This window comes from Hirundo rustica, chromosome 3 (genome assembly GCF_015227805.2).
Source record: "Hirundo rustica isolate bHirRus1 chromosome 3, bHirRus1.pri.v3, whole genome shotgun sequence".
Taxonomy (NCBI): Eukaryota; Metazoa; Chordata; class Aves; order Passeriformes; family Hirundinidae; genus Hirundo; species Hirundo rustica.
In genome coordinates this window covers 115,903,247-115,926,419 of record NC_053452.1, presented here as the reverse complement: position 1 = coordinate 115,926,419, position 23,173 = coordinate 115,903,247, and the positions used below count along the sequence as shown (strand labels likewise).

At 51.5% G+C, this 23,173-nt stretch overlaps 1 protein-coding gene across 3 annotated transcripts in view; it reads right to left on the bottom strand.

Moving 5' to 3' along the window:
- Positions 1-672: 672 nt before the first annotated feature.
- The window catches only part of LOC120750266 (interferon-induced very large GTPase 1-like), a 75,346-nt gene continuing 52,845 nt past the window's right edge, over positions 673-23,173 (bottom strand). Inside the window, exons 1-3 of one of the 3 annotated variants that reach the window (XM_040058719.2) lie at positions 15,340-15,470; positions 13,446-13,507; positions 673-9,014 (exon numbers count right to left, since the gene is read on the bottom strand). In XM_040058719.2, coding sequence (XP_039914653.1) covers positions 1,711-9,012 — 7,302 coding nt within the window. In that variant the 5' untranslated portion in view covers positions 9,013-9,014; positions 13,446-13,507; positions 15,340-15,470 and the 3' untranslated portion in view covers positions 673-1,710. Of the gene's footprint in view, positions 9,015-13,445; positions 13,508-15,339; positions 15,471-23,173 lie in introns of those variants that run through there. The other 2 variants (XM_058420006.1, XM_040058720.2) reach the window with 2 other exon arrangements.

Sequence of the window (23,173 nt, the reverse complement as noted above, 5' to 3'; positions counted from 1 at the left end):
GCCTGGGGCCACCCCTCCTTGCTCCATTGGATTCTCTCCATTGCACCCAGTTGTGGCACTGGGACCCCGCCACTCACTCCAGCAGCTGCACTGGGGCATTCCCCATGCAGCCCAGGAGGTGACACCATGGCCAGGGTCACCTTCACTGCCAGTCTGCCTCCAGGAGCCGGCCCAAATCCCCTCCCAGCCCAGCTGTCCCCAGTCCCTGGCACTCAGCCCCTGCAGCACACACTCACACGGCCCAACTCTGGCTCCTGTCACTGGCTCCAGGACTCCTTGGCCAGAGCTGGGCTTGGCAGAGTTTGGGCCCATTCCCCTTTTGTCCTGCAGCTTCCCAGCTGAGCAGCTCCAGAGCACAGATCCTCGATGAGATCAACCTTCTCAGGCCTCCATGTGTGTGACAGGCCAGGCTTGGTTCCCAGCGCTGCCTCCCTTGGCACCTGCCACTGACATTGGTTTCCCTGGATGTTGTGGTTTGGGGCTTCCTGCCCTCTCTGCTCTCCCTGCAGACAGTGAAGCTGCTCCTGGAGCAGAGACCCTGAATGGAGCAGAGCCTCTGCTGCCACACCCCCTGCCCCAGTGCCACCCCCTGTCCCCTGCCCATCTGCAGCACACAGAGCTCGAGTCACCCCCAGCTGTGGCTGCCCTGAACACAAAGGAGACACAGAGCAGTGCAGTCCAAATCAACTCCTTTATTAGCAGAGCCTGCAGGGGATGAGGCTGAAGCAGCCCTTCAGCCAGCTCTCCAGGAGGGCTTGGCCCTCGCATTGCCAGCAGGGTTGCAGCACCTGCACAGCAAAAGCCCCCACAGCTCCCTGGGGCAGAGACAGCTGGTGCCACCTTCTCCAGAGCACGGCTCTGGTGCCACCAGCCTGCCTGGACAGCACCAGCACTGGCTCCAGGGCTGCTGCAGAAGGTGCTGGCAGACAGGATTCTCCACATGGGGCATTCCAAAGGCTTTTGCTCAGCTGAGAGGCCAAGGGCAGGAGCAGCTCATGCCAGGGCTGAGGGCTGGAGGGAAGGGCAGCAGCCCCAGGCACCTGAGCAGGAGCAGCTGCCCTGGACAGAGACACAGCACCTCAGAGACAGAGTGAAAGCACTGCCTGAGCCCCAGGGCAGTCGTGTCACTGCTTTCCGGAGCCCAGAGGCACAATAGCTCCTGCTGGGAGAGCAGCCTCAGTTGGTCCAGGAGGCTGCAGTCAGGGAGGGAAGGATGATGCCCAAAAGCCAAGCAGCCCAGCTTGCAGCCAGCATGGAGCTGGCCTCAGGTCCTGTAGCCCTTTCTCCAAGCAGGACACCTCCTTGATGCAGGAAAACTGCCTTTGGAGCACTGTCCCTTCTTGTCTCACAGCAGCTGATCCAAGTGAGCCTTGGAGTGCTGCCTTTGCCCTTGCCCTGGCCTTTTGGTTCAGGCTTGGCCACGAGGCCAATTGCCCCAAGGAGGGGGTTTGGTTTGGTTCTAGGAAAAAGCAGAGGGAAATGTTTATGGCAAGAAGGCAAGAGGAGTCTGGCTTTCTCATGAAGCGAGGGTATTGCTGAGTGATGGCTGCAGTAACCACATCTTATTTTCCAAATTTGGTATCATTTGGATACCATTGTCTTCATTGGGTTTGATAACATCATCATTGTAACTGCATTTTGTGGTGAGCCTGGTACAAAGTTCTCCTGAACTGCAAAGCTGTTGTGGTTCTTCCTTCCCATGGATGTGGCCTAACTCCTGTCCAGCTCAGACAGTGCTTCCTGCTTGGTAATTCTCTGCCATGACTCAGGGATTTCTCCTTTGCCCTGAAATTTCCCATCGTACAAATCTTCCAGCTGTGTCTTGAAATGAGACACAAACCATTTCCAGTACGCCTGCACGGATGAATCAGGAAGAATTCTCCACCTGGAAAGAGGAGGTCCTGCATCACGGTATGTCTTATATGAGATCCAGTTGCCGTTATCAAACCTGAATTTGAGATTAGTTGCAACAAGGCTGGAACAAATATCAATGACCAGGTGGTTTGTCCTCTGCCACATGGTTCCCATCAGAGCTCGTGGGCGATGGAAGACAACCTGATGGTCTCCATCGTGATTCCAAATGGTGTTTGTGCAGACAGCCCCACAAAAGGGACACTGCACCAAGCAGCCCGAAAAATGCTCAGCCAGGATAGTTTGAGGCTGCCTTGAAAATGAGCTCAGGTCAGCATTAGGAAATTCTTTCTTGAGCCTGTCCCTCAGGTCATCCAGAACTTCTGCCATGACACTGCTCAGGAACTCAATGTCTGTGACCTCCTGGTGCTCGATGCCCTTCAGGTCACTTCTGGGCAAGTTGATCACCTCTGTCAGTTCCCTGCAAAATTCATCCAGCCAAAGAGAGACTTTGTTTTCTCTGTCTTTTCTGCCTTTGACAATTTGGGTTGATAAAGAAACAGCTGACAGGATGTTTCGATAGAGAAGATTAAGGGAGGAATCTAAAAACTTCTCCAACCTCTTGTTCTCATCTGAACAGTGACTCTGAACTTGTATAGCAATATATTTGCGAAAAAATTCCTCTGGACGCATAAGGTAGCTTTTGAAATACTCAAAATTTTCTTGTTCTGCCAGGTATCTCAGAATGCAAACTTCCAGATTGGCTCTGCTGCCCTGGAAATCTGGGAATTTGCCCTGCATGTCCTCAGCAATGTCTTTAGCTGTCCTCTCATAGACCTCCCGGTGAAGAGCTGGTTCAATCTTGTCACAAAGGAAACGAGCAAAAGTTGTGATGGAAGTGGCTCCTTGGCAGGAAATCTGGAAACATTGGAAGAAATCTTCTCTCTTGCTGTTCAGGTACACGACTGGGTCATTTGCCTTTTGGAATGCTTCGTGCATGACTTTAAACCTTTCTGCTGCCATTTTGCAGAGATGCAGAGACAAATCTAAGCTGTACTCTCTGTTAAAAGTACATTTTGCATTGCTGGGGACGGAGTTCACACCTTCCTGGACTTCATTGAGTATTTCATGAATAAAATTTTGACTGTAATCACGTTTCTCCTGTTCCTTCTTATCAATGTTTGCTCTCACACCTGCTATGATATTGTCTGTGATGTGCTGAAAGTTGATCACATCAGCACTGAAAATGCTCCAGGGATCTGGGATAAAGCCTAAATAAGTTTTCTCCATGATGTGTTTCTCCTTGTCAAAAGAAAATCCTCTGTCTTTGGGAAATGATATGATCTTTGCATGGACACCTGGCTCCTTAAAGTGCTCTAGAAGGACACCTTCAATTTCTGCATCAATATCCACCCGTTCTGGAGGAGGAGCAGCACGAGAGACTTCGGTAATCCAACTGTTCCAGACAAGAGTAAAGTTGTCCATCAGTTCTCTCTCACTGAGGCTCTTCCCTTTCAGAGTCACAGCCAGCTCCCTACTCCTTCTCAGGAGCTCATCTTCATATTCCAACTTCCTTGCATCCAGTTTCCTCTGCTCCTTCTGTAGCTCAATGAGATTCTCACATTTCTTTTTTGTTTCAAGAAGAAGAGTCACTTTTACTTCTTTCAGCTTCAGCTCTGTGCTTGATTTCCACTGCACCAGTATCTCATGGTCTTTGTCTTCACTGAAATACTTTTCCACTTCTTCCTCAATGGCATCACTTGTCTCTTGCACCAGCCCTTCAAGCTGTTCTCTGGTGACATTCTGCAAGTCCCCATTGCGAATTTTGTTGTCCAGTCTCATCTCTACATCTAAAATGTGACTTCTTAGCCTCCAGGTCCACTGACTAAAGGCACTTTCCAGTTTCCTGTACACAGCAATCTCCAGGGAATTCTTGAAGCTGAAAACAAAGTTTTCATTCAGCAAAGCATTCCAGAGGTCACCAATACGATCTTTCAGGCTCGAGAACCTCAAAATGCTGTGCTGTGACTCCTTCTTGGCAGCCTGGAGGATTTTACTCTTTAGTTGCTGGACGTTCTGGCTGTAGGTGGGGTTGGGTGGTGCCATTGGGGGGTTTCCTTCCCACAGGTGAGCAAAGTAGTGAATGTGGGTGTTCACGTCAAAGCCAATGACATCGCTGAAGGAGGAGATGTCACAGAATTCCTGCTGAGCTGCTACCACGGTCATTTCATCCAGCTTTTCCTGCAAACGCCTTTGTCCTTCCATATTTTGCTCCTTGGCAGTTATTTCTCCCACATTTTGGTGGACAAAGAGGCAGCTTGGGGAAAGATTGACTTTCTTCATCCTCAGGAAAGCCTGCACAGCGATCTGCAGAACATCTTGCATTTCTGATGGATTTTCTCCAAAGATATTGATCACAGTCAAGTTGCCAACACCAATGACAAAGGTGGCCAGCTCGTTGTCATGGTTCAGGGACTGTTTATTGGCCATCTCGATGGCACGAAGTCCCTCTGTGTCAACCACCAGCACAAAATCAAAGCCCAAGTCTTGCTGCAGCTCCTCGCCCACTGGGATGAGCTGCATAAAGGCTCCGCGGGTGCATCTCCCCGCGCTGACGTTGAACTGCAGCCCAAACATGGCATTCAGCAGGGTGGATTTGCCGGTGCTCTGGATGCCCAGCACGGAGAGCACAAACACTCGTTTGTCCCCCAGTCTCTCAATTAAGCTGTCAAAAATTGCTCCCACCCATTGCAAGGGCAGGTAAGAAGCGTCCCCATCCATCAGTTCCACAGGATACCCCAAAACCATCAGCTCTGCTGCAATTTCCGGCAGCTTGTCAAAATTGTAATTCTTTGTCTCCATTAATTGCAGAGCTTCATAAATCTGCCCTACCTCTCTCAGAAGGTGCTGCAGGCCAATGGATGAATCGTTGATTTCGTCAGAGAGGGCATCCAAGCGACTCGGCAAATCAGCATTAACCTTGGTCTTTTCCTGAGTCTTCTTTCCTGTCCGGATTTCAGACCATAACTTGTGATAGTCTCTCCTCAGTTCTTCAAGGCGACCGCAGGACAGCTCATCCATAAAGACCTTCATCCACTGCAGGAAATATTTCTTGGTATCTGCTGGCTGGGCCTGGAGAAAGCCAAGGAATGATTTCATCAGTGGGTTGAGAGGAAAAGCTTGCTCAAGTTGCTTTCTTCTTATTACATTCTTCTCATATTCAATTTGGCTGCGATGATGCTCAATGCTCTTGTTCCTCTTCTCCTGCAAGCGAGTGAGTTCCTTGTCCTTTTTGCACCACTGGTACCACAGTTTTCCTTGAAGTGGCAGTAGCTGGGATTTGATCTCAGACAGCTTCTCTTTCTTCAGAAGGTCCACCAGCTCCTTTGCCTCTGCTTTGGCTGTCACACATGCGGGTTGATCTATATCCACTATGAATCCGTGCTGGCGAGCTTTGTCTATGCAGGCGTCCAGACTAAAATGTGGATTAGAACCTTCTAGAAGATCTCTGATTATGTTGGTCAGCTGGTCCATCAGTTGTGCTTCGTTTCTGTTCTTGATCCCTATTTTTATGTTTTTGCTGGATTGTCCAGCTGCAACATTCTCTTTTTCCGTGAGAAGACAAATCAAAGGCCTTTGTGACTGCAACAGGTCCTGCAGAAGCTTTTTCCCCCTGTTGTCCATGTGCTTTGAATCTGGCACAAGAACCACGTTGACAGCAGATATCTCCTGCAGGAACTGCAGCTGTGCTCCATGATCCCTGGCATCTCCATGCAGGTTGCAGAAAGCCACGCAGCACTCAAAGTTGTCATCGGGGCTTCCACGGGGGCAGTACCAGGCGATCTCCACCACCCCTTCCATCAGCAAACGCTCTCTGGTGCTGCCTCTGCAGTGGCGGTGGAAGAAAGTGTCGTGTTTGCGTTTGCTCAGCAGAGCGTTCAGGAGCTGAGACTTGGAAGAGGAGGCCGAGCTGCCAATGCGGATGAAGGACACGATGGGTGTCTGTGCCTGAAAGATGAGTTTGTTATTGTAACTCTTTGCTCCAGTCTGTTTTCCTGACTTCTCCGCCTCTTTCCAGCTCCTTTGGATGTGGCTGAGGGCGTAGAGCGGGAACTCGATGCGTGAAGTGCACGGGTTGGGCACCAGCAGAGGCAGCGCCAGTTGGCAGAAGGCCAGCTTGGTTGCAAGGGTCTGTCTGAGGAAGTCATCAGCACAATGGAAAATGGCCATCTGCAGGTCCATGGGGTGCACATGGCCGTCCCTGTTTGCACCTTCAGGGGCTGCTTCCTCCAAATCATCAAAAAACTGTTCAAAGGAGTCTGAGTCTTGGTGCTCTTTTGTTGTGGTTTGTGGCAGAGATGCAAGTTTTGGTTTACTGTCATCCCTGCAAGTCAGGTACCTCACCTGGTAATCCACAGTTAACAACCTTTGCAAGAAGTATAATGGCAGTTCTGTGTCCTTGCTGGGCTGGCTGTCCTGCAGAGATATCTTGCAGATGGTGCGGAAATCGCCGATCCCCATTTTTCTTGGATAGTGACTTTCGAGTCCAAGGCGCTTGAGCAGCTGGAAGAACTCCTGGTTTGCAATGGCCTGATTAGCTTTGGATTCACCGCTGTCAGACTTGGATTGGTATTGACAGGGGGGTTGAGATGTTGGAAAAGTATCTTCCAGGTCTGTGAGTATGTTCTGCATCCTCTGTTCATCCAATTTCTCATCCAAGCACCCACTGATCAAGGAACGCAAGTCCCGTTCCAGCATCTCCCAGTCTGTGCCTACACTGTGCTTTTGCAGGAGATTCTTTATCTGTGGGGACCACAAGCCTTTCATGTGATCTTCCATGAAAACTAATCGCTCCCTCTTCTGCTCAGGGGACAGCTCTTGACTTTCAGGTGTCACAGTCAGACCCAACAGCAGAAGGGAGGCCTCAGCTCTGTCGGCATCTTGCTCCTTCAGGTTCACGTACTCCTCATGTGCCGCTTCCATTTCCTTGGCCATGTACTGAATTTCTGGGTGTCCAAGGAGGTGCTGGAAAGTGCTGCTTTCCACCTGGTACCCTGTGCTGCTCGCAATCAAGAGCACCAACAGTTCCATGTCCTTCTGAGCCCGTTCCTGGAGAGACTGGAGGAAGGAATAAATGGCGAGGCTGCTGGTCAGGGTGGCTTCTATCTTTGCTTCATGAACGGCAGAAGCAGAGCTTGCTGGTGCGTAGGTGACAACATGGATGTGCTCCTTCATTTGCTGCAGTGTTTTGATGAGGTCACCAAGCTCAGAGACTTTGGGAGATCTGGGAAGTTGGTGCCCAGTCTGGAAGATCCATTGCATAATGTAGGAAGCCTCAGGGAAGTCCTTGACAGCGTAGATATGAGGATCCATGAGGCTTCTCAACATTACCTTGATGGAGCTGGTGTTTTCTGGAGGTGACTCCTGGCAGCTGCGCACGGTGTTCACCAGGAAGTCCTGCAGGGCTTTGTCTGACAGGCACACGTTGATCCACACACTGGGGTTCCTGGTTCTTGCATTCAGATCATCTTTTAGCTCCATCAACCTGAGCACCTTTTTTTCATCCACCGTCACCTCCCAGGTCTTCACAGTCCCCATGAAATCTCTGGCCTCTTGCACTGCAATATCTATTTCCTTCCCAAAAATGGTGCCTATGCTCTGATTTGTCAGCTTTTTGTACGCATCCCTGAGGGCTCTGCTCATCTGACCCACGGACTTAAAATCCCTGCTGTGATTGTACAGGATGACATCCCACACTGGGACCAGCTCAAAGCCACGGTCGATAACGCACCACGTTGTGTTGTCAGACATGAGCCCCGTTTTCCACTGAGGAAGAGAAGCTGTGTCTGGTGGGCCCCCTGTGTTGACCACCGAGAGATGAATTGCTGTCTGGGAACTGTCTCCAGCTCTTCCCAGGACAGAAGCCTTTGAGCTGAATTTAGAAACATCCAGGGGCCCCGCAGCACTGGCCCTGAAGCTACCCCAGCTGGCCCTGACAAAGCTGTTCAGTGCTTCAGATGTTTGTCGCTTCATCTCTTCTCTCTGCTCTGCTCGGAATCCTTCTGTGGATGCCTTCCACCAGAATATCCCCCCAAAGTGAAGGGGACCCTGGTTTATGTGGGACCCAAACCTGCTGAAGAACCTCTCGCACCTCTCCAGCAAGGGGGCCTTGTCTTCTTGAGTGAAGCACAAAAGCTGCTCCATGTCTTGCAGCTCCTGCAGAGCTGCATCCGAGAGGCGAAGCTGATGTCTTTGGAAGTAGCAGGAGGCCAGAGGGATGTACCAGTACTTCGTGGTGCAAAGGTAACTCTGCTCAGATTGGGACTGGTGGGTATCCTGCGACTGCGAGGAGATGATCTTATCTCTGCCTCCTCTCAGAATGACCCTCCAGAAGTCAGCTTCGGCAGAAACGCTCATGCTGAACCCCAGCTGCTCCATGGCCTTGGTGAAAGTGGATTCTGCTGCAGAGGAGGAGAACTCCTTCCTCTCAAGCAGCGATCCTTGCTCCGGACCAGTGAGCTGGAATCCCTCAGGAACCCTGAGGAGCTGCTCTCGCGTTGCCAGCACATCTTCAGGTCTGCTGGTTCTGTAGATGCCCTGCAGGGCCAGTCCCCCCGACGCCCGCCTCAGCACCTCTGTGTCAGGGATGTTCTCCATCCTGACTGCTGACAAATCCTGCTGCTCCAGCTGCTTCTGCATGCTCTGCAGCATATCTGCCAAGGGTTTCTTTGGTGGTGGCCAGAACTCCTTGGGAATCTCCATGGCTTGCCACAGAGTCTCTGCTTTCTTCCTTATAGCCTCCTGGCTTTGTTTGCGGCTCTTGAGCATTTCAGTCAGATCCTTCAGGGCTTGTTTGGCCTTTTCTTGTCTTTGCTTTGTCTTCTCCAAGTGCTCCTTCTGCACCTCTTTAGTGGTTGTTTTCTCATCTGGTATTTTCAGGAGTTTCTGGAGTGCCTTTTTCTCCCAGGGGTGTCGTACCTCACACTCGAGCCTGAGGTAGTCTTTATATTCCAGATGTTGCAGTGCTTCTCTGCACTCGATTCCCAGGATCTGTGACAATTTGGGCAGCCAGTATCCAGTATCCAATCCTTCCTTCTGAAATGCCTCTGCCAAGAGCTGTGCTTTTTCATTCCCCTCTCTTGTGTCCTCCTGTGAAGCCATGTCTGTGGAGGAAGAAAAGAGACTTTGCCTAAGGTGCTGTCAGAGGCTCCAGCCTCCTGGCAGAGGCTCTGCAGCAGCTGCAGCCCAGGGGATTGCTCCCACCCGGCTGCTGGAGCCCAGCCTGGGATGGCACAAGAGCCAGGGTCTCCTTCCCAGCACACTGGATGCGCCTGTTGCTTTCCTGTTTGCAGGATCAACCCTGAAATTGAGTGTTTATCCCAGAGAGAGCAGAGACACACAGACACAGAGACACAAACACAGACACACGCAGACACACACAGACACACACGCAGACTCACTCAGCCACACAGCCTGCACTGGACAAGGTGCTGACTTCACCATCACCCACATCCTCCCAGCAGAACTGCCCAGTTCCCAAGTGCAGACAGCCAGGGGCATTCCTGGCTCCCTGGAGCACTGGCACAGCCCCTGTGCCCATCCAACAGCCCTGCCTGCATCCTGCACCCTCTGCCCAGCCCCATATCTGCCCTGCTCACTGCCTGGCCCAGCCTGCTGCTCCCAGCACTCGGAGGCAGTGCTCACACACTCCCCCCATGGGCACCCCACACTCCCCAGACACACTCCCCCCATGCCCAGCACGGCCACACGGGCTCTGAGCTGTGCTCCTGCTCCAGCTGCCAGCACAGCCCCTCCCTCGCCCCACTCACGCCTCTTGCCAGGAGCTGCTTCCTGGCACACTCAGGGGGCCCAGCCCAGTGCAGGGGCAAAATCCACCTTGTCCCTGGCCACAGCTGTGCCTGGGGCATCCTGGTGGCCCAACAGGAGTGACTGGAGACTTTGGGTGCCCACTCAGAGAGGTGCCCTCTGTGACTTGCCGCTCATTAGCACAGAGGGTCTCATCAGCCAAGTGCCCATTGGTGGCCATCTGGGCCACAGCCACCACGGAGACACTGAGCTTAAAACCTCTGGTGACAGCAGGAAAAGTGCCAGAAACCCTTCAACCCTGATCATGGTAGAAGCAGAGTTCAGGCTGCTCAGGGGCATGTTACACAGGGCCCATGGGAAACAGGTCTGAAAGGTGCTGGGGTCCACCAGTGCTGGTCACTTTTGACTGAAAAATCCCTGAAGGACAAGTCAGTCATGGGTCACAACCAGTACAGGCTCAGGAGGAAGAAGTCCTTCTTGTCACAATGAATTTCCTTTTATAACACATTAACTCTCAGAGCTGATCAAGGGCAGCCAGTTAATGTGAGCTTTTTGCATTTCAGTAAAGCTTTCAGTCCTGCCTCTCCCAGGATCCCTGTGTGGCCCTTCTGAAGTACTAAGGCCGGAGGAACCGGCCCTGACTGAGGCCACAACAACAGGCCCTGAGCCAAAGTTGACCTCTAGATGAACCTTCAACCCAGTCTTTACAGATATACATTCATTAAGGAAGTATCATTAGCACTATGATCTATGTGTCTGTTCCTTGACAAAACATGCATTTACTTTTCCATATTTAGAAACTGGACATTTGTAGCGGAGTGTTATTACTGTATTTGCAATAGCTTTATGTATTATCAATTGACTTTTAATTTCAAAGATTTAGCCTGAACCCTTTTTTCTGTAATATTGATTTAGTCCTGTCATGGGTTAGTAAAGTTTGGTATTTTAGTTATAGAAGCAAGCTGACTAATTCTCCAGGTCAGGACCTGGGAATTGCTTTGGAAGAGACAGGGACCTATCAGAGAGTTAGTTGGAATATTGGCATCTGTTCTAACCACTGAAAATTACTAGCTGCGACTTTGGGAAGTATCATATAAAACCCTGTGAATTTCCTGTAGGTGGGTCCTTTTTCTTCTTTCCTTTGGCCAGAGAGAGACAGGTAACATCGAGCTGGGCCTGCTGCTCCTGCCTTTTGGGGGGAGCTGGCCTGAGGCCTGGCCGGATTCCATCAGCTCCCGGGTGAAGGGGGGGAAGGAGAGGTTGCTGTTTTGTGACAGCTGCTTTCTTCAGAATCCTCTGGAGCAGGGAGAGATCACTGCTGGGCCCCTGATAAGAGCTATGGGCACCATTTGGGCCGAAGCCACCCCGATTTACACCGAGGGGTGGGCTGAGAAGGCATTTATGATCCTTCTTGTTTTTTTGTGCTTCCTAACTGCTCAGGTCCTCTGATCTCTGATGTTTCTGTGAGTTCTTCCTCCCTCACCAGAGTGGCCTTGAACATGTAACACCACAAGCTACAGAGAGAGGGACAAAGACTCTGAGCAGATTTAACTCTTTCTTAGTAACATGAAGCTTCCAGAGCTTAGGCTTTCTCTGAGAGAGTAAGACAGAGTGAGCATAAATACCAACAGCATGAAGTCAGTAGAGCAAGAGTGAAAAGACTATTGGGACAGAGGGTTGAAGAGTTGGTTGTTGTATTCTTACTTGAGCCATGAAAATGAACTCTATATTTAGATCATTCCTTTAAATCAAGGGAAAAATATGCATTTGGGGAGATGAATTGTTTTAATTTGTGTGTGGATTTGAGCAAAAGTGTTTGTGATGAACTAAGTAATATTAATCCTATAAGATGCTTGAACAGAAATAAAAATGAGAAGGCCCCTGCACCAGTGACGAAATGAGAAGATATCTCTGTACCTTGAGGTGAAGAATCCTTTGCTTTAGAGTTATTCATCTTTAAAAGGTGACACCCCAGGATGCAAAAGTCTAAGACCCATGACCCATAAGCAGCTTGGAAAACTGCTCCTGGGAGGGTCACAAAGGCAGGTTTCTCTGGGCGGTTGTTTGTGTGACAGTTTAAAACCCACAAGAGAACTGTTCTAAGTTGTCAGTGGGATCCATGACTCTAATAGATACTCTTCCCCTAATGAATTGATGAAAGACTATTGTCAGATAGTGAAACTGACTGAAAATTAGAAGTTTTGTCTCTTGATGTTGTTTTGTAAGAAAGTGAGCAGTTTATAAGGGGAGGGAAGAGTGTTTTTGCAGTTTCATTCTTTTTTTTTCCCCAACTTTCTTTTTCTATTCTTTTAGTGTATGTTAAAAAAAATATTTGTTAATTTTAAGGTTGAGCCTGCTTTGTTTTTCTCCTAGTCTCTCTCCCACAGAAAGAGTAAGTACCAAGACCAAAATTTAGTGAACGTGAAACCACTGCAGGAGCCCACTTGGAGAGGTGCCCTCTGTGACCTGCTGCTCATTAGTACAGAGGGTCTCATCAGCCAAGTGCCCATTGGTGGCCATCTGGGCCACAGCCACCACAGAGACAATGAGCTTAAAACCTCTGGTGACAGCAGGAAAAGTGCCAGAAACCCTTCAACCCTGATCATGGTAGAAGCAGAGTTCAGGCTGCTCAGGGGAAAGTTACACAGAGCCCATGGGAAACAGGTCTAAAAGGTGCTGGGGTCCCTCAGTGCTGGTCACTTTTGACCGAAAAATCCCTGACGGACAAGTCAGTCATGGGTCACAACCACTACAGGCTCAGGAGGAAGAAGTCCTTCTTGTCACACTGAATTTCCTTTTATAACACATTAACTCTCAGAGCTGATCAAGGGCAGCCAGTTAATGTGAGCTTTTTGCATTTCAGTAAAGCTTTTGGTCCTGCCTCTCCCAGGATCCCTGCGTGGCACTTCTGAAGTACTAAGGCCGGAGGAACAGGCCCTGACTGAGGCCAGAACAACAGGCCCTGAGCCAAAGTTGACCTCTAGATGAACCTTCAATGCAAATTTTATATATATCCATAATTAACAAACTATCAATGGCAAGAAGATCTATGTAACCCTTCCTTGACAAAACATTCATCTGCTTTTCCATATTTAGAAACTGGACACATGGCCTTGGTTAGGGGTTTGGATCAATGACAACTCCCTTGATTCCCCCTTGATCCCTGGCCAGGCAACAGGAATAACCCAAGAGCAAAATGAAACCAGATGTTCCTGCACTGGAAGAGGTGTCAGCTTGTTTATTCCATGTTATAAAAGCTGGGCTCTGTCACAGCGAGGCTGGAGCCTCTCTGCCTTCAGCTGGAAGCACCACAGGAATTGCCAGTTTATACCAGGAGGGCCTCCCCAGCTGATGTGTGTGTCTGGAGGATGGTAAAGTCTGAGGGTAACTGGTGGGGTATCCTTCTTAATGACTACAGGAAATCTTTGCAGTAATAATTGGGTGTATTGCTGAACTCATCCCTTTGTGATTCTTTGCAGTTTTGCATTACAGTAAATTTCACCTTAAGTTGTTGTTTGTGACTTTTCTGTGGAAACCTGCCCCCTGGCAAACCATCTTTGAAGTCAGGCCATTCCATGATTCCATGTTCTCACTGTAGCAGAGCTGGTGCTGTCATCCCACCATTGGTATCGATGCCAGGAGCTTGGACTCAGGATCCGAGGGCTCCTGCACCCTTCCAGAGCCTTCAGGGGCAGCTTTCCCTTGGGAATCCCTGCAGATTTGGGCAATCTGTGCAAGGGCTGTGGGCTCTGATTCCCCTCACCCACCTCACAGCAGATGCTCCAGCTGGTCCAACAAGAAGATGAGTGGGAAGAAAAGGCCTGAAATCCTGAAGGAAAAGATCAGACTGTCAGAGGAGGTCACCAATCAACATGGAGGATTTATTCCAGGGAGAACTGGAGGCCAACCCTTCTCCTCCACTGGGGATTGCCCAGGCAGCAAAGACTCCTCAGGGCTCTTCTGGAAGTGACCAGAGCAGGGTTTCACCTGGGACCTATATCCACGTTCCCTCACCAGAAGGAAGCTGGGCATGCTGGAGGTGTGGGACACAGCAAAGCCCCTGAAGGTCAACAAGGCCAAGTGCAGGTGCTGTCCCTGGGTCTGGGCAATGCCAGGCACAGACACAAGCTGGGAAGAGAATGGATTGAGAGCAGCCCTGAGGAGAAGGACTTGAGGGTGCTGATGGGTGAGAGGCTGTCCTGGGAACATCTGTGCTCTCGGGGCAGCAGACAAGGTGTGGAGGGGCCAGAGCCAGGGGAACAGCACTGACAATGGGACAGCACAGGCCCTGTCCCACCACTGCCCACATCACACAGCTGCTGCTGCTGGGGGCAAGCTCAGGGCCTTGGAGAGGGGGGAGAAGCAGCGCAGGGCTTGGATCCCAGCAGCCACTGATCCCCACCTGCAGCTTGTGCACGCCCACCAGCAGGATGGGGACAGGAGGGGGACAGCAGAAGCAGGAAAAGCCACTGGCTCAAGATAAGGGCAGTTCAACTACAGAGGCAAGCTGGACGTGCTGGGAGAGCACAAAAAGGACTTTAGACACCAATTGTTTTCTTGGGGCACATGTCCAGCTGCTCCCTGGGCCGCAGAGCCTCAGTGCAGGATGGCTGCTCAGGAAGGGAACTGCTGGCTCAGGGTCACTGCTGCAGCTTGTCCACTTGAGCCACTTGTCCCAGCCCTGTCCTCTCACAAATTCTCTCCCAATGGAGCACTCGCAGCACGGCTTCTGTCGCTGGAGTCAGAGACTGCCCTGCACAACATTAACTCCAGCCCTGCCACACCCTGAACCTGCCCCCAGGCACCCCTGGCAGTCCCTGCACGGCTTCCCATTGCTGCAGGAATAGGGAAAAAGCCCCATGTGACTGTGTCAGTGCCCGCAGAGAGGCACTAAGCACATTCAGGGCATAACTCGGGATCGAGTTCCTGCTTGGAAGCTATAGAGGGCAACAGCAAGGCTGGCAGCAGGACGTGCCATGGGAATGCCGGCACTCCGTTTCATGGGAACAGCACCCGAGAGCTTTTTCCCCAGCCCTGCCCCAGGGAAATGGGCTCTGGAGGCGCTGATGCCTTTGAGGGGCTGTCCCAGGAACCAGAGCTCTCTGAGTGGTGACGCTTCGACTGTGAGAGAGGAGAATCCCACCCTCCCTGCACGGGTAGGAAATGGAATGATCCCCCATGGCTCCTGCCATCAGCAGAGCGCAGCCATCCGGCCCCACCGCGGGGCTGGGGGTGCCCGAGCCGGGCACGGGCTGGCGGCATGGAAGGGGCTCCGCAAGGGATCTGTGCCCGGCCAGCCCCGCTGCCAGCTCTTGGGCCAGGCTTTGCGCCTCTGCAGACTTCGCTCTGCCCCTCCATCCGCCCGCATCCCTCCTCCTTCCCTCGCCGCTCCGCTCCCACCCCTCTGACCCCGGCCCCGCTCCCAGCTCAGCCCCGCAGCGCACACGGCTCCCCCGAGCTGCCCCAAAGCGGCTGCCAGCAAAGGCGGCTTCCTGCAGCCCACGGAGGAGCAGACACCGCCCGCCCGCTGCCCTCAGAGCCCTCTTCTCCTGCCCTGCCATCTCCCCAGCCCTGGCAAAACACCGGCAACAGGAGGCAGGAGCCCGACAAGCTCCCGCTCCCTGCTGCTCCCGGCCCCACCGCTCATCCCCAGGGCCCTACCTTCTCGCTCCGTGCCCCGCAGCTCCTGGCACGGGACAAGCCCAGCACAGCCCCTCTTTATGCAACACTGACACTCCGGTGGGTGCGACTTCTCCTGATCCAGAGGCAGCAGGGTAATTCCAGGAAATCAGGCGTTTCATTGCCCAGAATGCAAAAGTGGAACTCCTCATTTGGAGTCAGATTGCATTACGGTCCAAATTCCACAGCAGCTGTGGTTTGAGTTGGCTCACACTCAACATCGTGTGTTGCAGACATCTGACCCTTAACTCTTGTGCTGACTGTCAGTAATGAAACTGTAAACTGTGAGAGCTGGATATACATGTAAGAAAAGGAGGAGAGGGTCTTTGGAAAAAGGCCTGGAGAGACAGGACAAGGTGGAATGGGTTCCCACTGTCACAGGAAAGGGATAGATGGGGTATTGGGAAGGAATTCTTCCCTGGGAAAGTTGTGAGAGGCTGGGACACAATTGCCAGAGAAGCAGTGGCTGCTGCATTCCAAGACAGGGACACTTTCCACTATCCCAGGTTACTCCAAGCACCATCCCATGTGGCCATCCTCTGACACTTCCCCTGTGCCAGGGCCTGCCCACCCTCACAAGGAACAATTCCTGCCCAATATCCCATCTAACCCTGCCCTCTGGCAGTGGGAAGCCATTTCCCCTTGTCCTGTCCCTCCAGACCCACATCCAAAATCCCTCTCCAGCAGAGGAAGCAAAGCAGAACAGACACCTCTGTGAACACTCCCAAGGGCCCCATTTCCCCACTCCCACACATTTACAGAAGGAGGTTGCCCAGAAGCTGGGCACGAGGCCATCTGCAGACAGTTGCTAAGAGCCTGGCCTCTGGAATCCAACTGCAAGTTTATACTCAGAAATAGCAGAGCCTGGCTGCAGCTCTCTTGGCAGTGGACATCCCACACTTGACAGTAACAGAGGACAGACAGAGGACATTCAACATGTGACCAGAGCAGGGTGCCTGGATTGCCTTTCCCTTGGGATGTGGACACACAAATCCTGCTCCACAGCCTCAAAACAAGCCCTGGAGTTTGGATACCGAGACCTCCAGCCTGCCAGGACCTCAGGCATCGCCTGCCCCAGTCTGACAAGTCACAAGTGCTGGAGCAGACACCCCTGGCATTTGTCCAGCCTCAGGGAAGCCTCAGCACCTGCCAGGCAGGGCTGGCACACATCACCTACAGAGCATGGATTTGGTCCCTCCCTTCCCAGTTTAGCTTAGCCTGTCTCCAGAGGGATCTTTCCCACACCCAAAGAATTCCTTGCTGCAGGAGTGTTACAGGCACAGAACCCCAGGATCACTGAGGTTGGAAAAGCCCTCCCAGCCCATCGAGTCCAACCTGTGCCTGATCCCCACCTTGTCAGCAGCCCAGAGCACTGAGTGCCACCTCCAGGAATTCCTTGGACACTTCCAGGGATGGGGACACTAAACCTCCTTGGACACCTCCTGCTAGGGCCTGGCCACCATTTCCATTGGGAAATTCCTGCTGATATCCAGCCTGAATCTCTCTTGGCACAGCCTGAGGCCATTTCCTATTGTCCTGAGGAACATGGCAGGGGGCTGAGTTTAGTTTCCCATGGAAAAGTGCCTCCATTCATGTCCAACCTGCTGTGCCTGGTACCAGACTTCTGACACCTAGGATTCCACGCAGATGAGAATTTCTCCCAGATGCAAGCTGCCACAAGTTGGAACCCTGGCTGTCCTTGGAGTGCCAAATGCCTCCTACAAACTGACATCAGTTCTCTGGGAGCAGAGCCCGACCCCCTGGTTGTCCCCTCCTGTCAGGGAGTTGTGCAGAGCCACAGGGTCCCACTGAGCCTCCTTTTCTCCAGGCTCAGCCCCTTTTCAGCTCCCTCAGCCTCTCCTGGGGCTCCATTCCCTTTCCCAGCTCCCTCAGCCTCTCCTGGGGCTCCATTCCCTTTCCCAGCTCCCTCAGCCTCTCCTGGGGCTCCATTCCCTTTCCCAGCTCCCTCAGCCTCTCCTGGGCCTCCATTCCCTTTCCCAGCTCCCTCAGCCTGTCCTGGGGCTCCATTCCCTTTCCCATCTCCATTTCTTTCCCTGGACACGCTCCAGCCCCTGCAGGTCTCTCTTGTCAGGAGGGTTCCAGAGCTGCCCCAGCACTGGAGGTGCCTCAGCAGTGCCAGCACAGGGGACGGGCACTGCCCTGGTCCTGCTGTCACCCCAGAGATGGCACAGCCCTGGGGCCAGTGGCCTCTTGCCCATCTGAGCACCCCATGGCTCCTGTCCAGCCGCTGGCACAGCACCCCAAGGAAATCTTCTCTGGCACCATTAAACCATGACACCCTCTCTGCCAGCACTGCACAGCTTCCTTGGGTTCAGGAGCTCCTCAGTGTCCCTTCAGGAGCAGCCAGAGGACCATTCACCCTCTGCCCTGCCAGCCTGGGACAGCAGGAGCAAACTCCTGCCTCATCCCCAGCCACCAGGAATGTGCACACTGCAAAATGAAACCATCTGGACTCCTGACTCCTGACCTGGCCAGGGCTGGAAACAGCCTTATGTACTTACATAGAGCAATCAGGGCAAATTAACAACAAATATACATCCACTCTGGCAACATGCAAAGATACTCCATGAAGTAATAAACGATTTTACATCTGGGTCAAACTCACTTATGGGAGACACCTCTGTCTCGTTTCCCTAATCTCAATTGGTTAAAAAAATTATTCATGAGAATCTTGTTGTTAAGAATACTCATTTTTGTGTACATGCATATTTAGCCATTGCTTTTTGCGGTGTGTAAGCAAACCAGAGTGTTTTATGATGATTGGAAGAGATATCAACTGAAATACAGAGTAGGAAGAGGAACATATTTCTGGAGATTAAACACACGATAATTTGTGAAAGGATTCACAAAAGGAAAAAGAAAGGGGGATTGAAATCTAAGTGGTATGTAATGAAAAGTTAACCACAAGTAATATTGTAACAAGGGCAAGTGAGTTAACATGTGCTATGAAGTGCAAGATAGCACGTTTAGCAGAACTTGCAAACCGCAAAATTAGTTAAAAGCAAGTTAGAATGAAAAACAAGAAGCACCAGGCATGTGTTGAAGACATGTAAGAAGTTCAGATGTGAGGAAGACTACAGGAGCCTTCATCAAAAGACCACCAGAAGACCGACGACCACCACAGAAGGAACTGATGCATGTGCAAAAACTGCTATAAAACCATGACACAGCTTTATGCAATATTGCCATTGTCGCTAGACAGACACCAAAACAACGGCACTCATGCAGTCAGGGCAAAAGAGCAAGAAGAAGCAGCAGCGTTTATTTCTCAACCTTGATTTTTATAGATTCTGGACAATGACCAGGGATTGGAGAATGAGGTTGCCACCTCTCCGACCCCACTGGTCAAACTAGAAGTCCATCAATTGCCCCTCCTCCAAAGAGGAATTTGAAAACAACTTTGTTTCTGTTACAATCCGTGAGAAACTCCACTACAAAAATGCAAACTCTGAAGGCTGAAAAAGAACAGGCAACATTTCACCCCTTTTTCCATTAGAAAAAAAGAAAAAGAAAAGAAAAATGAACAATGTTCAGTGTCTGCTTGTGGAGGGACCATCGGAGTGATCACTCGCGTCGTCTGCATCTGAGTCATCACTCAATGGTTCATCCACTTGATGACTTTCATTTTGGTCACGGTCTCCAGCTTGCCTGTTGGCCGTATTTTCCCCTTGCCGTCACAGGTCAGGACAAACACACTTCACAGGTACCCAGCGTACCCCAGTATCTGTGGATACACACGCATACCCGCACCCCAAAGCGGTAAGGTCATAGGAACCTTCCCACTGTTTGGTGACTAAATTCTGCACGTGAACCCTCGCTCGAGGCTGATGCGTCTCGTCCAAAGCCTGTCATGAAAGATGATGGCTCAAAATGACAGGATTATTGGAATTCTGCGGCACCGTAAGGTGATTTATGGTATACAAAGCTTTTGCCAACCGACTGTGCAGGGTCTCACCCTGCATTCCCCATTTTTGTTTTGGAAGATCCCGCTTTAGAGTGCCACGAGCACGTTCTACAACAGCTTGACCAGTCGGAGAATGAGGGATACCAAACTTGTGTGACACACCCCACAACTGCAGGAACTGCCTCACCTTCTGCAAGGTGTAAGCAGGACCATTGTCGGTTTTCACAGCAGAAGGTATGCCAAGAACAGCAAAGGCCTGCCTCCAGTGGGCAATGACATAGCGGGTCTTTTCTCCAGTGTGAGCAGAAGCCCACATGGCAGAGGGGAAAGTGTCAACAGTGACGTGCACATACTTGAGCCGGCCAAACTCGGCAATCTCAGTGACATCGGTCTGCCAGATCTCGAAGGCCCTAAGGCCTCTGGGGTTTACCCCTGCTGGCAAAGGCGCAACAAGCACCTAACAGTCGTCACGCAACTCAAAAATATCACGGGCCTCAGTTGGCATCAACTTAAACTTCTTCTGCAAGGTATGTGCGTTCTGATGGAAAAACCCATGCGATGCCTTGGCCTGCGTGAGTGTATCAGGCTGAAGTGCAACTCACCCTGAGTTAGCCGACTTGTCACCCCTCACGTTACCTTACGCTACGAACCCTGGCAAATTGGTATGACTCCTCACATGCAGAATGCAGTGTGGATGAACTCGGGCCTGAATGGCACACCACAGGGTCTCCAGCAAATGAAACAAAGCAGCATTGCTGACCTCCTTCAAAACTGAATGACCCAACCGCTGTGCTATGTCGGCCACATAGGCGGAATCCGTGACCAAACTGAAAGGTTCCTGGGAAAATTTTTGAAACGCCATGACAGCAGCCCTCAGTTCAACCAATTGGGCTGATTCATTCTCATGACCTTCCAGAACCTCCCACTCAGATCCATCCCTCCAGGTAACAATGGCCTTGCCTCTTTACCGTCAGTAAAGACTATGGGTCCTTGGACAGGATCCTGACTAATTTTGGGCCACAAAGAAATTTCTGTGAATTTTGCCACGTGCAATAGCTTGTGGCTCGGCAGACGATAAGTGATCTGTCCAGAAAAGTTTTCCAGAGCACTTTGCAGAGAAATACTGTTTGCAAAACTCCAGTCAAAGTCCTCCCACTGTACCGGGAGTACAATCTTTGCGGGATCTGCACCCATCAGTTGCAAACACCGTTGCTGGCATTTGATTATCAAACGAGCTATCAGCTTAAACAATGCGGTTGCCGTCTTCTAAAGCTGATGGGACAGGAGGACCCATTCCAAGATGTGCAAGGAATCGCACCATTTGTCACTCCATTGGCCAATGATACCTGTGGGATGCAAATCTGGAGTGGTGATGAAAACAGTGACATCAACGGATGGGTCAATGCAATGAACTTGGTGAGCAGAAACAGCTCGCTGAACCTCCTCCAGCACCTGATGTGCCTCAGGTGTCAATGCGTGAGGTGACTTCAAATCAGAGTCTCCCTTTAACAAATAAAATGAAGGAGACAGTCGTGCCATGGTCAGTCCCAGATACGGATGTAAGCACTTGATGACACCCACCAATTTCTGGGCATCATTCGGTGTCTTCACTGAATGCACAAATTGCACCTCTTGGTGTTGGACCGTTTGTTCTAAATTTTTGACCCCCAAATATTTCCAAGGAGATTGTTGCTGAACCTTTTCTGGAGCCACCTGCAGCCCGTGAGAATGCAAAGCATTGAGCAACTGAGGCTGTGTCCTCAGCAACTCATTCTGGGTGGACACAGCCACCAACATGTCATCCATATAGTGATAAAAATGAGCATCAGGAAACTGCTTGTGAACTCCAGACAAGGCTCGGGTCACATACCATCGGCATATGGCTGGCCAGTTGTGACAACCCTGGGGTAAAACTCTCCATTGATATGCTTGCTTTCAATTCTATCTCACTTACAGGTTTCACATTGTCAGGATCTAAGCAGCCGTATTTATAGGGCTTTCTGGCTTCATCCTCCCCAACACCAAGCGGCAAGGGAGAGAATCGTGATGTCTGCACCAGTGTCAAGGAGCCCACAGAGGTGGATCTCTGGCGGTGTCACACACGGATGGACAGGGTACACACCTTCTCAGGATGGTCTTTGGTCAGGACAGCGCTCCAGTGAACCTGAGGCGGTCCAGTGGATCCGAAGCCGCCATCTCGCTGCAACCAGTTCTCTGCTCTGTGAACAGAAGATTTAAAAGGCACAAGTTGAGCAAGTCTGGTCCCTTCGGGGATAGTGATGGGGGGGTGCGTGTGGAATTATGCGTGTGGCATAAATTTGTCCCGTAAAGTCTGCATCAGTGAGTCCTAGATGCACCATGATACCCTGGGCGGTGGCACTAGACCTCCCCGTGAGGAAAGCACTCATGCCCTCACCCAGAGGACCAAAGGCATCCAGGGGAACTCTGTGCACTCCACAAGAGTCTAAGATGATTGTTTCTGCTGTGCAGACATCGAGACCTGCTGAGCTGCAGGTGCTGGCTGTAAGCCTGCCAAGCAGACCTCCATCCACTCGGGGGTTGGAGAGAACTTTTTCTCTGAGTGTGTCTCCCCTTCATGCTTCGCCTCTTGTTTCACGAGCTCGACAAAGGCTGACCATTAGCATGGACTGTCACCTTACAGACTTTCATGGTATGATTTGGTCCTCCACACCGACTGCAGAAAAACAAGGCAGTTGTCACCCTCTGTACTTTCTTTCCCTGTTTCTTGCTGGCTTGAGCATTCCCCTGCTTTCGCTGCCTGCCCTGCAGCCCAGTCCAGGCCGGCCGCAGAGCAGTAGCCATGGCAGCCAACTTACAACCTGTGGTGCCTACCTCTGCACAGGCCTCTGTCATTTGCAATACAGAAGGGTCACCAGGAAGGGCCTCAATGATCCCCCTACAATTGGGCTTACAGTTAGTTCTTGCAAGGTGTTTGAGCAAAAGCATCCTTGTATTCAGATCCTTCACCTGCCTCTCAACAGAGGCAGTCAACCTCTCTGCGAATTGCAGAAAGGGTTCCTGAGCCCCCTGGAAACCCGTCACAAAGGATTTCTTTGGAGCAGACATTTCCATGGTTTGAATCAACACTGCCATGCCTGTTCTTTGGCACTGGTCAAGCACAAAAGGGTCAAGGGCAACCTGCCTATGAAGATCAGCAACACTGCCCATAGCCAGCAGCACATCAGTTCCAATCACACGCCTGGGATCCTGCTGACCCAGCGCAGCATTCTGTACTACGACTCTGCCTGCCAACTGAGTCCATTTACATTCAAAGATGTTGCATTCAATTGGCTGAAAAAGAACAAGGGCCAGACACTGGATATCACAGGGTGGCTGTCGCAGTGTCCTCTGTGCCTGGCTGGCGCTGGCCACAGGCTAGCTCAGATCACACACTGCAGCTAACGCGATTAGGTCAGGGTTGCAGGCTGGGCAAGCAATCTCCTCTCCCTGTGGGGTCTTGGTTCCCCCACACCGGCGACTGGACCAGATGGTGTCATGACTGCAGCGACGGATAAAGGGTCGACTCTCAAGCAGGGTTGAAAGGTGGTTTATTAAGGGGAGTCCAGCAAGGAGCTCCACCTCAAACAACTGCTGCCCGAAGAGAGCCCCGAGCAAAGCTTTGCAACAGATTATAAGCAGGGGAGGATCAAGGGGTGGTGACAACGGGTCAGCCAATGAGGGAACAGGTGGGTGTAACAGGGGGTGTTAACTCTTAAACAATGATCCAACCACAAGAAGGGGGTAAGGGATTTCCTGGGCACCAGCCTATCACTTGACGCCCTCCCTGGATCTTTCCAGAAACCAGGGAAGAGCCCCGAAGTGACGGACAGGGCGCCCAAGAGGAGAGAGAGAGGATTGTCAGGGACAGGT